This window comes from Megalobrama amblycephala, linkage group LG14 (assembly GCF_018812025.1).
Source record: "Megalobrama amblycephala isolate DHTTF-2021 linkage group LG14, ASM1881202v1, whole genome shotgun sequence".
Classification (NCBI taxonomy): domain Eukaryota; kingdom Metazoa; phylum Chordata; class Actinopteri; order Cypriniformes; family Xenocyprididae; genus Megalobrama; species Megalobrama amblycephala.
The window spans coordinates 20,693,879-20,708,711 of NC_063057.1; the positions used below are offsets into that span (position 1 = coordinate 20,693,879).

Below are 14,833 nucleotides of genomic sequence, written 5' to 3' on the forward strand. Positions count from 1 at the left end.
TGTAAGAGAATGTAGCATGTGAGACAAGACAAGGACAGGAGAGATGAGAAGAGACAAGATGAGAAATGAAGAGTAAGTGAGAGAGGAGATGAGACAAGTAGAGACAAGAGAACATTATGTGAGAAAAGAAAGCATAGCATGTGAGAGAAGAGGTGAGACTATGAGAGAAGAGAGAATGTGTGATGACAGAAAGCAAAACAAGATGAGAAAAGAAGAAAAGAAACAAGACAAGAGGAGGCTAAATCATGTGAGGCAAAAATATGTATTTGAAAGGCAAAGCAAGAAGAGAACCGAAGAGAAGAAATGAGGAGAAAAAAAAAGATTATGAGAAAAAGGAGAGCATGCAAGCGAAAGTATTATGTGAGACGAGCATATGAGAGAAGAGACAAAATAAGACAAGGTTATGAGATCTGAGCATGTGAGAGGCAAAATGAGACGAGACTATGTGAGATATGAGATGAGATGAGAAAGGAAGAGTATGTGAGAGACGAGATGAGACACAGGAGACAAGATTATGTTAGAGAAGATATCGAGAAGAAAAGAGTGTATATGAAAGAAGGGAAAAAGAGACAAATCAAGAAAAGATGACAAGAGAATCGACCAGTAAAAGAGATAGCAGTTTACATGGCTGGTGGTCTTAAAGCTCTGGGGCCTCCATGGTATATTAGCATTCACTCAGCACCATGTTTCAGCTCAACACTCTCTCGTTCATGCTCCATACATCAGTCTGACAGCTCACGCTGAGCGTATGTGAGCACAAGCGTATTTAGAGATGAGCGAATGTTCTCTGAGGCTTCTGCCGCAGAGGCGTCTACGCAAGAACGAGAACTATTTCAATCCCTCTTAATGGCCATTTGTCAGATTAACAGAGCTCATTTCACATGGATAAGAGTGAAGAAATCACAGCTCATCTTCCTTGACAATTTGCAGAGCTGCACTGTTGAGCACAGATACTGCAACAAGCTGACTAGAGATGCAATTAGTGTGAATTGTGAAGGAAAAACAGCAGCCTTTTAAAAAATTTTTAAATGGGACCTGTCATAGCTAATATTATTAAACTCCCACAAATATGTGCATGAGTAACTCCAAAGTTAGCTGATGCAGCATGAGTATAGGTGGAAAGCATAGATGATTTCGCCTACTACTTTCACTGGGATTCTTAGTTCACTTTCAAATGAAAATTACCCCAAGCTTTACTCACCCTCAAGCCATCCGAGGTGTATATGACTTTCTTCTTTCCGATGAACACAATCGGAGATATATTAATGAATATCCTGATGCACTCAAGATTTATAATGGCAATGAACGGGACCAATGAGTTTGAAGCTCAAGAAAGTGCATCTATCCATCATAAACGTACTCCACACGGCTCCAGGGGGTTAAAGGATTAGTCCACTTTTAAATACACTTTTCCTGATAAATTTACATCACCCCAAGTTCATCCAAGATGTTCATGTCTTTCTTGCGTCAGTCGAAAAGAAACGAAGGTTTTTGAGGAAAACATTCCAGGATTTTTCTCCTTACAGTGGATTTCAATGGCTACCAACAGGTTGAAGGTCAAAATTACAGTTTCTTTAAATTACAGTTTCTTACAGTTTCTTTAAACGATATCAAATGAGTAATAAGGGTCTTATCTAGCGAATCGATCGGTCATTTTCAAAAAAAATACATCCGTTTATGCTTTATAAACAAAATATCGCCTTGAACGTACTTTCCGCTTCCGCATTCTTCATAATGCTTACGTTGAATGTCCTACACCTTCCCTATTCAAGTTGCAGAAAAAAACGAGACTGGTGCCGCGTTCGTTCCGTAAGTAGAATAGGGAAGGCATAGGACATTCAAGACATCTTGGATGACATGGGGGTGAGTAAATTTATCAGGAAAAGTGTATTTAAAAGTGGACTAATCCTTTAATAAAGGCTTTCCGAAGCGAAGAGATGCATTTGTGTAAGAAGAATATCCATATATGTTATGAAGTAAAATATCTAGCTTCTGCCAGACCACCTTCCGTATTCAACTTATGAAGAAGTGTAAAACTCTTGCAGTTCAAAACGCTTACACTACATCCTACACCTTCCATATTCAAAATGATGAAAAAAAGCATAACTGACGTTGTGTTTCTTCGTAAGTTGAATACGGAAGGCGGTCTGGCGGAAGCTAGATATTTTACTTTATAACTTGTTAAATATGGATATTTTTCTTATACAAAGAAGTTTCATACTCGTTGGTCCCGTTCACCGCCATTATAAAGTTTGAGCTCGTCAAGATATTTATCAATATACCTCAGATTGTGTTCATCAGAAAGAAGAAAGTTACATACACCTATGATGGCTTGAGGGTGAGTAAAGCTTGGGGTAATTTTCATTTTAAAGTAAACTAAGAATATTTTACCATCCCATGAGGCTGAGGGGAGCTGAAGAACTGTCCATTTTTTTGTTTTGTTTGTTTTTTTATTGCATCATTTTATCAGCATTTCAACCATTTACAAACTAAATTACAAACCTTCTAGCAAATTTATTTGACAAATGTCTAATTGGAAGACCTAGATTCAAAGACGGGGACCCGACTGAAGCTTTAGTCCAAACATTCGACTCAAATATTGAACAACTTTTGACCAGTAAGTCCTAATTACAGAACAGTCCCAAATACAATGGGTATAGTTTCCCACTTCCACCTTACATTTAAGATATAATGGAGAATTACTTGGGTCAAACTTACTCCTAAGGAGCGGTGTGATGTGCAATCTATGCACTAGAGTTGTCAAAAGTACCAACTTCGGTACCTATCGGTACTGAAATTTTAAAAATGTGACACTTGAGCGCTGTTGAGCGGATTCGTAAACACCTCTGATTGGCCATTGTGTTGATGCGCTCATCGGATATGCCTGTGATTGGCTACAATGATCAATGCATGGGAGCATTTGAAAGCACACGGAAGTGTTTGAATTTGAAAGCGTTTTGAAAGTGGGAGCGTGAGCGATTGAAAGCAGGTGTCTAACAGTGGACCGATCCACGATAGACGCCTGCTTTCAAACGCTCCCGTGTGTATCTCTGTAAGCGCTTAGTGAAGAGATTTATTGATGACTATTTACAACGTTTTTACAGCGTTGATCATTGAAGCCAATCACAGACATATCCGATGAGCCGTGAAAACAACGGCCAATCAGAGATGTTTACGAATCCACTCAACAGTGCATAAAGCGTCACATTTTTTAAATTTCATTACCGACTAGGTACCAAAGTCGGTACTTTTGGCAACTCTACTATGCACAATCCTGAGATGAATGGCTCTGAATGGCTCATAAGATCTTATTCGCCTGACTCCAGACCCGATCCCAATCCTCCTCTGTTATGGTCAATTGTAACTCCTCCTCCCATAATCTTCTAAGGTCTTGCGTAGTCACCACTTCATATAAGCAAAGTGCATTATAAAAGCAAGAGATCTGCTTACACAACGGGGGATTTAAAGGAATCTTCTCAATGACCGACATGGATGGGTTAGTGACAAGATTAGTACTTTTAAAAATATAATCCCTGATTTGGAGAAATCTGAAAAAATTGGATCTACGTTGCTGGTATTGTATAACCAAGTCTTCAAAAGATAATAGGGAACCTTCATTAAACAAATCACTAAGTCTGCATATCCCATAAGTATACCAAATTTTAAAACCAGAATCTGAGAGGCTAGGCATGAACTCTGGGTTATTGTGAATGGGGTCCAGTAGGGAAGACATACCAGCCCTGTCCTCAATCCTACGTATAATGGACCAGGCCTTTCATGTATCAAACACGATTGTATTCTCACATAATGCCTTGATTATCTTAGAACTTCTGACAAATAGCAGATTTTGTAGAGGGCATGACAACTGTGAGGCCTCTAAATCAAGCCAAGTAGATTTAGGATCCTCTCTAAACCATTCCGCAATGAATCTAAGCTAGAACTGTCAGTTTTAAAAAGCTGACAAATAAAAAAAAATGAGCTGAGCAACTCATTCTGTAGCACAACTCCTAAGTATAACAGGTGCCAAGAATTTTTTTCCTCATGTTTGAATTGCTCGTTTAACAACACTTGAGTAAATTGTATTTGAGGTTGCTACATCTGTCACTTAACAGATGACAAGAAAGAACGTTGCATAATGTGAGCAGTACAGTGGTTCCGGTAGTCTAACAGTTGCATATTGAGGACATAGTCTAGGTAAACCACACACACACACACACACACTAGTCTCTCTTGTGTGCAGACTTACTAAAACTAACACATGTTCTTCTGTTCGTTCTTTCACTCTGGCATCTTTGCCTTCACAGACGATTCCACTCAGATTCAAGAGCTGTCCAGCTTTCTGTCACACACTAATGCTGACACTGTCTGACACCATTTAACAAAGAATTATACAGTTCTAAAAGGAGGTCAGTCAAGCAGACATTCCCCGGCTATTTTTATCAACACTTTAAGAACTTATTGATTTCTACTTTTTCCCTCACTTCCTGTAGAATGTTCTTCTGCATTTCTTAATCTATCAATGTCTCTTTAGTGTGAAAATACCCAGTTCGTCCTTAGAGTGGCATTTTCAGTGAGTCATATGATGTCAATGAATGGTCTGGATCTTTATGACTTCTCAGACACACACACACAACCCTGTAATAGTGGCTGTCATTACAGCTCGCTCACACACTCGTACATGGGCGGCTTCTAGCCGCAAACAGCAAGCCATCATTCAAATCACAGCCTCAGGTTCAGCCCACGGTGGAAAAGATGTACTGTACAAATCAAAGCTCAAAAAGCAAGCAACACTCTTTAAAATAATTTCAACTTGCTCCTTGGTTTGTAAAAACCAACCAAACTTAATACTAAATTTGATTTATTTCACACTAGCTGTTAGTAAATGGTATACAACGTAAGTATTTTCTTTTCTCAACCATAACAAAGCAAATTCTTAATAGTAAATTACATGCAAAACAATCATTTAAACACATTTTGTGCAACATACACATTACACACAATGAGTGTGTGTTGCATTACCATGCAGAGACTCATTGCGCTTTCTGCCTCCATCTTTTTCCTCAAACTCCTGTCTCTCTCTCTTTCATCAGAATGCAAGTGAGTGACTGTAATGTCAGGCCTGATTGGTGAAACGCTCATTTACCGCCTGTTGTTCTCTCCTCTTGACTCATACATCATTTCATCCTTATTTTATCCTTAATGAAAGACAAGATGGAGCAGAGACCAAGGGCGCAAACGGTCGAAAAACAAATCGAACGTTTGACAGATCAATCTCATGCGGTTACTGCTGCTATGCTTCTACAGTGAAACATTTCTTTCAAATGTAGACGGTGAGGAATAAAAATTGTGTAAGAACAAACAAATCCTCACCACATGACGTAGAGTCTGCATCTTTTCTGACATATTATTTGAACAGACCCAGATACTTTCACTCTTAAAGGTGCCCTAGATTTAAAATTTGAATTTACCTTGGCATAGTTGAATAACAAGAGTTCAGTACATGGAAAAGACATACATTGAGTTTCAAACTCCATTGCTTTCTCTTTCTTATGTAAATCTCATTTGTTTAAAAGACTTCCGGAAAACACGCGGATCTCAACATAACACTGACTGTTACGTAACAGTCGGGGTGTACGCCCATTTGCATATGCCAGCCCATGTTCCCAACATTATGAAAGGCATTAGACAAGGGCAGCCAGTAACGTCTGGACAGGTGAATCAACAGACTAGGTAAGCAAGAACAACAGCAAAAATGGCAGATGGAGCAATAATACCTGACATGATCCATGATAGCATGATATTTTTTGTGATATTTGTAAATTGTCTATCTAAATGTTTCATTAGCATGTTGCTAATGTACTGTTAAATGAGGTTAAAGTTACCATCGTTTCTTACTGAATTCACGGAGACAAGAGCTGTCACTATTTTCATTTTTAAACACTTGCAGTCTGTATAATTCATAAACACAACTTCATTCTTTATAAATCTCTCCAACAGTGTAACATTAGCCGTTAGCCACGGAGCATAGCCTCAAACTCATTCAGAATCGATGTAAACATCAAAATAAATACTTTACTCACATAATTCGAAGCATGCATACAGCATGCATGATGAACATCTTGTAAAGATCAATTTGAGGGTTATATTAGCTGTGTGAACTTTGTAAATGTGCTGTAATATAATCGAGAGCTCGTGTGGCAGGGAGCACGCGAATTAAAGGGGCGGCGCGCTGAAAAAAATCAGTGCATAGTTAATGATGCCCCAAAATTAGCAGTTAAAAAAATTCATTTAAAAAAATCTATGGGGTATTTTGAGCTGAAACTTCACAGACACATTCAGGAGACACCTTAGACTTATATTACATCTTGTGAAAAAGCATTCTTGGGCACCTTTAAGCAAATACAAACTAAAGATCCAAATCCTATAATATTTAAGTGTCCAAAAACCAATTAAACCCAATTTGTAATTATTATTCATTTCTTTATCAGTCATACCAACAGTCTTTATTCAAAACAAAAATAAAAGCTGTTGATCATACTGAAATGTAATGATATCATAGAGCTGTTGTTTAAAGAGACAGATGAATGAGGTCATCCGATCTTACCTGGCTCAATCTCTTCATGATCCGTATTGCCATTCAGACCTTTGGTATGCATGAGAGTGACGAACTCACACACAAACACCCACACGCGTATCAGTTTTCTTAACTCGCCATTTTAAAGTCAACTTTCAGAAGCAAAAGTAAAGAAATCCAGTTTCTCATCACTCTGAGCGAAATGAGACGCGGAGGAGAGAGAGAACGAGGGGAAAAGAGAAAGAAATGGAGAAAAGAAAGAGGAATGGTGGGAAAAGATGACAGCAAGGAGGAAAGGAGACAACGAGACACACTCTGACAATACGGCTGTTTGTTTACTTCAGAGACACGTCACACTTCAGACCCACACACTACATACCAGACTGACTAACAAACAAGAGCTCCTATTCAGTCACACACACACACACACACACACACACACACACACACAAAATATCTCAGTTGTATCTTATATGAAATGTAGAGCAATTGGAAACTTACTTAAGTAAATTTCAACATGTTTCTGAAGGTTTCATAAGAGATCTCAACAATGTCTCAAAATGCGCTCATATTTCCCAAGATACAAGTGTTCAATCAGAAGACGTCAATATGAGTCTCCCAATACAAAATTACCTGAGATACAGTATTCACATAGTTTTTTATGGCTCTGTACTGTCAATGATTGTCTCATTTGTTTATTTTTAGTTCTCCTAAGCAATTGTAGGAGAAACATCTGAGACAAAGTTTATAAATGAATGAACTATATCTTAAGACCTCATTAATGTTTCCTTTGAACAGTTTTCCTCTGAGATGACAACATATTTTAGCTTTTGGCTCTATTACCATATTAAAAAAAAAAAAAAAAAAAAAAAAAAAAAAACGATTGAGTTTTCCTTGTAGTAAAAATGCAGTGTGTGGGAAAAAAAAAAAAAAAAAAAAAAAAAAAGAGAATATGAAAAGGCAGAACAGATAAAGAGAGAGGGGGTGGGGAAGAAAAAAGAACCAGAAATAGAATATGAGGGAAGCAGAGGATAAATTATTTACCCCTGCGTATCCTTGTGTTACACCACTGACCTGAGACTAACCACTTGCTCTCAACCAATCAAACGATAGAATCGGCCTCTTTCACTTAAGAACAACCAGTCAATTCCATGATATCACTGTTTGCACATTAACATAACATTAACATCATGCTAAATTTAATACACTAAAATTCATTCTTGTTTCTGAAATCTAAAACACCCAAAAGAGAATCATTACAAGCTTCTGCCATGCAGGGGACTGTGGGTAATTTTAGCTGAAAAAAGCATGCATGAATACACACTTTGAAAAATAGTATACAATTAATGCCCTTTTGATATACTGTTTTCAATATATTTTGATTTGGGATGCACTAATTCTCATCTTGCGTGCTACTAAGATGTGAGATTAGACAGTAAGCAAGGGAGAAGGGACACACCCCCTAACTGCCGGGAAATGACAGGAAATAAGTTTGGAAATGCAACAACATACGTCAACATTATCAACCAGGAATTGTCAGTGTGAATCCAATACTCTACAAAAGGTGCCCGTTATACACGCACACATACAAATACAAAGAAAGGCTGATAAATACAGAAGCTGGAGGAGGAAGTTAACAACAATATGAAATGTCAAAATAGCTTTTGAATAAGCACACACACAAATTGAATATAGCTTATTTCACACTAACTGATGTCACATCATACTTCCTTAATAAATCCCCTTACGGTAAACATATGCGAGTATGTAACCATGAGCTATAATGAGTGCAGCTAACAGGGGACTTGCGTAGATTGCTAAATTCAGGATTAGAATGATCAATACATTTTCACGTCATTTTGAAACTGAAGACAGAACGATACAAAACAGGCTTCTGTTTAGATAATTCAAGGTCGTTGCATTTCACATGATGCTTTCACATGATGTTGATGCTTCATTGTGAAGCAACTGCACACACATAAACCTGCACAGATAAAAACATTTCATTTAAAAGGTGCACTACATGTCTTACAGGCATTCACACAAACCTATTTGACAGTTTGCCTTCCACAGAACAATAAGGAGAAATTTTGAATAATGTTCATGTTGCTTTTTTGAAAGCTATGGCGGGGAAGATTTTAAATGAACAATGACTAAATTTAGATCTGTTCCTGTTGGCTGATATCTTCGAGAGCAGAGTGGCTGATAGCAGACATATAACAGTAACAGTATTTTTACACCTCACATATTTTTCCTTCAAAGGATTTAACCCTTTAAGCCCTGAAGGGATTTTTAGAGTTTTTTTTTTTTTTTTTTTTTTTTTTTTTGAGTGACATAAACAAAAGTAAAGACTCATAACTCCAAAAGTATAGCCAGGAGAGTCAAAAGATAGGTATCATTTGACAGAATTTTTTTTTTTTTTTTTTTTAAATAAATACATTTGGGCATTCTTATGCTGAGAAACTGCTGATAAATAAATAAATGTAAAAAAAAAAAAAATATATATATATATATATATATATATATATATATATATATATATATATATATATATATATATATATATATATATATATATATTTTTTTTTTTTTTTTTTTTTTTTTTTTAACTATAATTTTACATATCTTTCTTATTTAACATGCAATATCACAGGAAGGAAATAAGGTAGGACGAAAATAATTTTTTGGTGAAATTCCTTTACATGTTCTTGCATCAAATTTTGTGGTGATAGCCAGTGCGTTCCTGAAGAAGGGACGGTGCGGCGGGCTAGAAGTACTGCTTACCAGTCCATTTCAAGCACTGGTGATAGCATAAAATAATCAGAAGTTACAGCATTTGGAGGTAGCCTTTTTGTTTAGCCCCTGACATCCCCCTAATGGGCATTTTTAAAATTGTTCCTCCATGAGGAGTATCTTGTGATTGATGCAATGGATTATGTTGATTTTGGACTTATTTCAATCGAGAGCATCCACTGTAAGTAATGATGTGCCATTTTTTCATGATCAGAGCATGTCTCATGAAGTTACGAGCAAAAAACCTCACATGAAAGCTACATTTGCTTTTACTTAGCTATGAGTGCCTGTGGAGTTTATGTGTCGTAACTCCGTGAGGAATATCTCATTATCGACGCAATGGTTTATGCAGATTTTAATTGTGAGAATCTGCTATTGATGTGCCATTTTCCATGATCGGAGCATGTTTCATGAATTTAAAAGTGGAAACGTGACATAAATGCTGCATTCGCATAATATTTACATATGGGTCTTGCGGGGCTTCACGTACAAAAAATCACTCAAAGCCCAAAACAATTATACTTGTTGTATTCTACTCCATGATACCTTTCAAATGACACGACTATCTGAGCTGTATGATGTTTTTGACATATTACAGAATTTCATAAAGTATTTCATAAATTATGAAAACTTTTTTTTATCATCATATAATTCAGTTAATCAAACTGGCTAAATGAATTGAAAAGTTCAGACTCTTAGGGCCCTATTTTAAAGATCTAAGCGCATGGTCTGAAGTGCATGGTGCAGGTGCACTTAGGGTGTGTCCGAATCTTATTTTGCTAGTTTAACGGCGGAAAAAAATGGTCGGTCCAAAAGGGTTGTACCTAGTCTCTTAATGAGTCATGGTTGTGTTTTGGGCGTAACATGCAATAAACCAATCACAGTCTCTACTCCCATTCCCTTTAAAAGCCAGCTGCACTTGCTATTTACATGGCGGAATTTGCAAGCGGAAAGACTGAAAGCTTCTCTAGAGAGGAATTCTTTTATTTTTAATATTTAAAAATGTTTGTGTGCTGCTGCACATCCCTGTGTGTGTAACAAGCAGAGTGTACGCGCGTTGTGCACCCGCCTATAGGCAACGCCCCAACAATGCACCTGAACACATCTCGTTTTCAGACCAGCACACCCACGGGCGAACAGATGGACACGAGTGAATTTTCTGTTTAAACAACGTGGTGCTAGACATGAAAATGATAACTGTGTTAGGCTGAAACTAGCAAAAAACACCTGTGTCGCACCTGGCGTCGCATTGTGCCAGGTGTATGATAGGACCCTAAGCTTTCAAATGTCAAATGTTTTAAATATTTTGTGTTGATCAAGGCAGTAGTTTTGGAAAATATGATTATTATTCTTTTCATAGCTAGGTGGCGCCCACACCAATCGGTTTTAGAGGGACTACTCAGTACTCGTTAAGAGTTGAGCAAAATGGTTAGATGCATTAAAGGATTAGTCCACTTTTAAATACACTTTTCCTGATAAATTTACTCACCCCCATGTCATCCAAGATGTTCATGTCTTTCTTTCGTCAGTCGAAAAGAAATGAAGGTTTTTGAGGAAAACATTCCAGGATTTTTCTCCTTACAGTGGATTTCAATGGCTACCAACAGATTGAAGGTCAAAATTACAGTTTCAGTGCAGCTTCAAGGGCTTTAAACGATACCAGATGAGTAAAAAGGGTCTTATCTAGTGAATCGATCGGTCATTTTCAAAAAAATACAACCGTTTATGCTTTATAAACAAAATATCCCCTTGAACGTACTTTCCGCTTCCGCATTCTTCATAACGCTTACGCTGAATGTTCTACGCCTTCCCTATTCTACTTACATAACGAAAGTGGCGCCAGTTTAGTTTTTTCCGTAACTTGAATAGGGAAGGCGTAGGACATTCAGCGTAAGCGTTATGAAGAATGCGGAAGCGGAAAGTACGTTCAAGGGGATATTTTGTTTATAAAGCATAAACGGTTGTATTTTTTTCGAAAATGACCGATCGATTCGCTAGATAAGACCCTTATTACTCATCTGGTATCGTTTAAAGCCCTTGAAGCTGCACTGAAACTGTAATTTTGACCTTCAACCTGTTGGTAGTCCCCTGTAAGGAGAATAATCCTGGAATGTTTTCCTCAAAAACCTTCATTTCTTTTCGACTGAAGAGAGAAAGACATGAACATATTGGATGACATGGGGGTGAGTAAATTTATCAGGAAAAGTGTATTTAAAAGTGGACTAATCCTTTAATGATACCTATGTTGTGTTATTCAATTCAGTGGTTGGTTAGTAATTTGATTATGAATTGTTTTGCAACAAACAGAAAAACTGAAAAACGTATGCCTAATATTAACCGATACACACTAGTTTTTCTGTTGTCATTTTTTTTTTTGGGGGGGGGGATCATTTCAGTAAATTATGACAGAACAAAACTGCTTTTATCTAAAAAAAAAAAAAAAACCTCTTAACTTTGATCTTGACTCCCCTACCACCAACACAGACATATAAAATAACACACAAGTTCTTCACATACACATAATGTATGATATTTCTGAACTTACATGGTGTTAACTAGTGCAAAATCACTAAAATAACTGCAGCAGTGGCAAGCTATAAACCAAACCAAGCTTTTCAAAACCGCAAAAGACACAGCTACTCCAAACACGCACACACTTTCTGCTCAGTTTTGCATACACACCTGCAAAACGACCGCTGGCGCGACGGTGAGAGGGCGACACCAGCTCTTTAACAATCTGCAGCACTTGCATGATCAGAAGAGGGCGGGGTCAAGGTGCAGATAGGTGTGGTTGGGGGCGGGGTCAGTGCAGGGCAAAGCACACCGAGCTTCATTCTCGCCACGCACATTCAAAAATGACTGAAAATAGCATTACTAGACTGAATTTAACTACAAAAATAGTCTCAAGTATGACTCGGTATCACTCCGGTTCACTTGGTGGCCATCTTGGTATCTCCGGTTATTAATCCTCATATCTATTTGAATACAGCAAAAAGCTAAATTGTGAAAAAAAAAAAGAAAAATGCAAAATATAATTTAACAAACTAAAATCTTTAGCTGAAATTACACTAAAAGCTGTATTTTTCAAGCTGATCCAAGAAATGCATATTGAAGCGTAAGTAACAAATGATCAAAAAGATGTTTGGTTCCTCTAAATGAAAGGTGGAATTTCCATTTCTACAGCCACCATACTGAGTGTAGCAAATTCTTCCATTCATTTTATAACAAACCGTCTCTTCCCTTCAGTCTCTTGTCCTTTACATTAATTTCAAGTTTCTTCCTTTCATTTTGTGTTCAAAATGAATCCAAGATCAGCTTTGGTCCGCAAGACCAATTAAAACACATCACTAATTCATAACACATAAATTAATCGCATAATTCACCATCCAAAACACAGATTTTGTCTTCTTCTGTACTTCATAAACCACATCAAATCCGTTAAGAAGCAGTCGAGGGTTAAAAACAGCAATGCATCCTGCAGAATGTGCTTTCCGCACTCCAGGTCCCACCGGTCGAAACACGAGGGTCCGTGTCTGTCTTCTTCATCGCTCACATCATTTCTCGCTGCTTGCCTCTGTCTCTCACAAACACTCGTCTTCCAATCAGAGTTGGCTTCTGCAGTTCATCTCTTGTTTATTTCACTCTTTCACAGATAGACACTGTCCAGTTCTCTCTCCTGTTCCCGCAGTATGTTTGTGTGTCAGGTGAGAGAGACCATCTGAAAAAGTGGCTACACTTCTCTCTCTCTATCGCAGTCTCTGGCATCTAAATCAATACAGCCAGGGCAAGCTGTATAACACAGCTCTACTCTATTCTCCTCTCTCTCTCGTTTATTCTTCACAGCCCAGCTCGCCACTGACACACACGTTCCAGCTTTAAATTAGAGAGCATCTGTTACAACAGCCCCTCCCCTCAACTCTCTCTCCCTCTTTCTGTCTCTCACATTTCTCTCCTCTATTCCTCCTGTTTCAGGATTTAATGTGAATATGTAAATGCTGGTCTATATCCAGACATCCAGAATATGATACACTTGGGACTGTAAATGTGGAATCCTTCGATCTAGGACAGATGGTATGTATAGGGATAACAAGAAAACAATTCTAATGCCTCACCCTCGTTATTAGTGATTATTTTTTGCAATTTTTAAGAAACAATGAGAGAGAAGCCAGTTGTCTGTATTGGAGATATTTCAAAAGCATAAACAGAACTAAAAAAGTCATATAACTGACTGACTGACTGACTGACTGACTGACTGACTGACTGATTGATTGATTGATTGATTGATTGATTGATTGATTGATTGATTGATTTTGATTGACAGAAAACAAAACACGCAGACCAATAGATAAGAGAGACGGATACACAGACACCCAGACAGACAGATAGACAAACATATAGGGCCCTATTTTAACGATCTAAACGCAAAGTGTAAAGCGCACGGAGCAGGTGCACTCAGGGCGTGTCCAAATCCACTTTTGCTATTTTAACGACGGAAAAACGGTCCGTGCGCCGGGGCGCATTTTTGAAATGGGTTGTCCCTATTCTCTTAATGAGTAATGGGCGTAACGTTCAATAAACCAATCAGAGTGTCATCTCCCATTCCCTTTAAGAGCGAGATGCGCTCGCGCCATGGTGGATTGCTATTTACATGGCGTACACGCGATGAGTCAGTTAATATATATGTGTGTGTATTGGCATGATTGTTCAATTAATTAGCCAATTTCGTTCATCATTATAAGTAGTAATAGGCTGAATTGAAAATAGGTAGCCTAATTCTAATACACGCAATGACTATTCATCATTACATTTTTATATTTATGTAGCCTACACAATAATATTCTTTTACACTGTAATCCTTTTGTTTTTAATATTTGGCATGTTTGTGTGTTGCGCATCCCTGTGTGTAATAAGCAAAGTCAACGCGCACTGTGGAAGCGCCCAGAGGTGCAGTTTCTACCAACGCGCTCTAACAAAAAAATATTGCGCCATTGACTTTAGACTTTAAACCAGGTTTGAGTTGGTCTATAGCGCAGTCTATTTTCAGCTCCTTAAAATAGCAATGCGCCTGAACACACCTCTTTTTTAGACCAGCACGCCCATGGGCACACTAACTGGCGCAAATGCATTTACTAATTTAAGGACGTGGAGCTGAACGGGAAAACGCGAACGGCGCCGGACGCAAACTAGCAAACACACTTGCGCTGCGCCTTGCGCCGCATTGCGCCGGGTGTATTATAGGGCCCATATAGTGTGCTGCATTCATAATGCACAAAAATGTGTCTTCAGAGCACCATCTGAGCAGATCCAAGAGAGACTTATAAACATTTTTTATATAATAAAAACAAAAGTAATTTCTTATTTGGATATCATTTGAATTTAAAGTGCTCAATTATTGTGATCATAAAATCACAACAGGCGTAATTGTGTTCATAAATGTGGCCATTCATCCCTGTTTTTAATAGTTCT

General features: G+C 37.8%; 1 protein-coding gene across 3 annotated transcripts in view; it reads right to left on the minus strand.

Annotated features, from left to right (window-relative positions):
* Positions 1–14,833, minus strand: part of usp6nl (USP6 N-terminal like) — a 74,615-nt gene that overhangs the window by 35,883 nt on the left and 23,899 nt on the right. Inside the window, exon 1 of one of the 3 annotated variants that reach the window (XM_048157459.1) lies at positions 12,050–13,203. The exons of 1 other annotated variant lie outside the window; for it this stretch is intronic. In XM_048157459.1, coding sequence (XP_048013416.1) covers positions 12,050–12,119 — 70 coding nt within the window. In that variant the 5' untranslated portion in view covers positions 12,120–13,203. Of the gene's footprint in view, positions 1–6,604; positions 6,910–12,049; positions 13,204–14,833 lie in introns of those variants that run through there. One more of the 3 variants, XM_048157460.1, reaches the window with a different exon arrangement.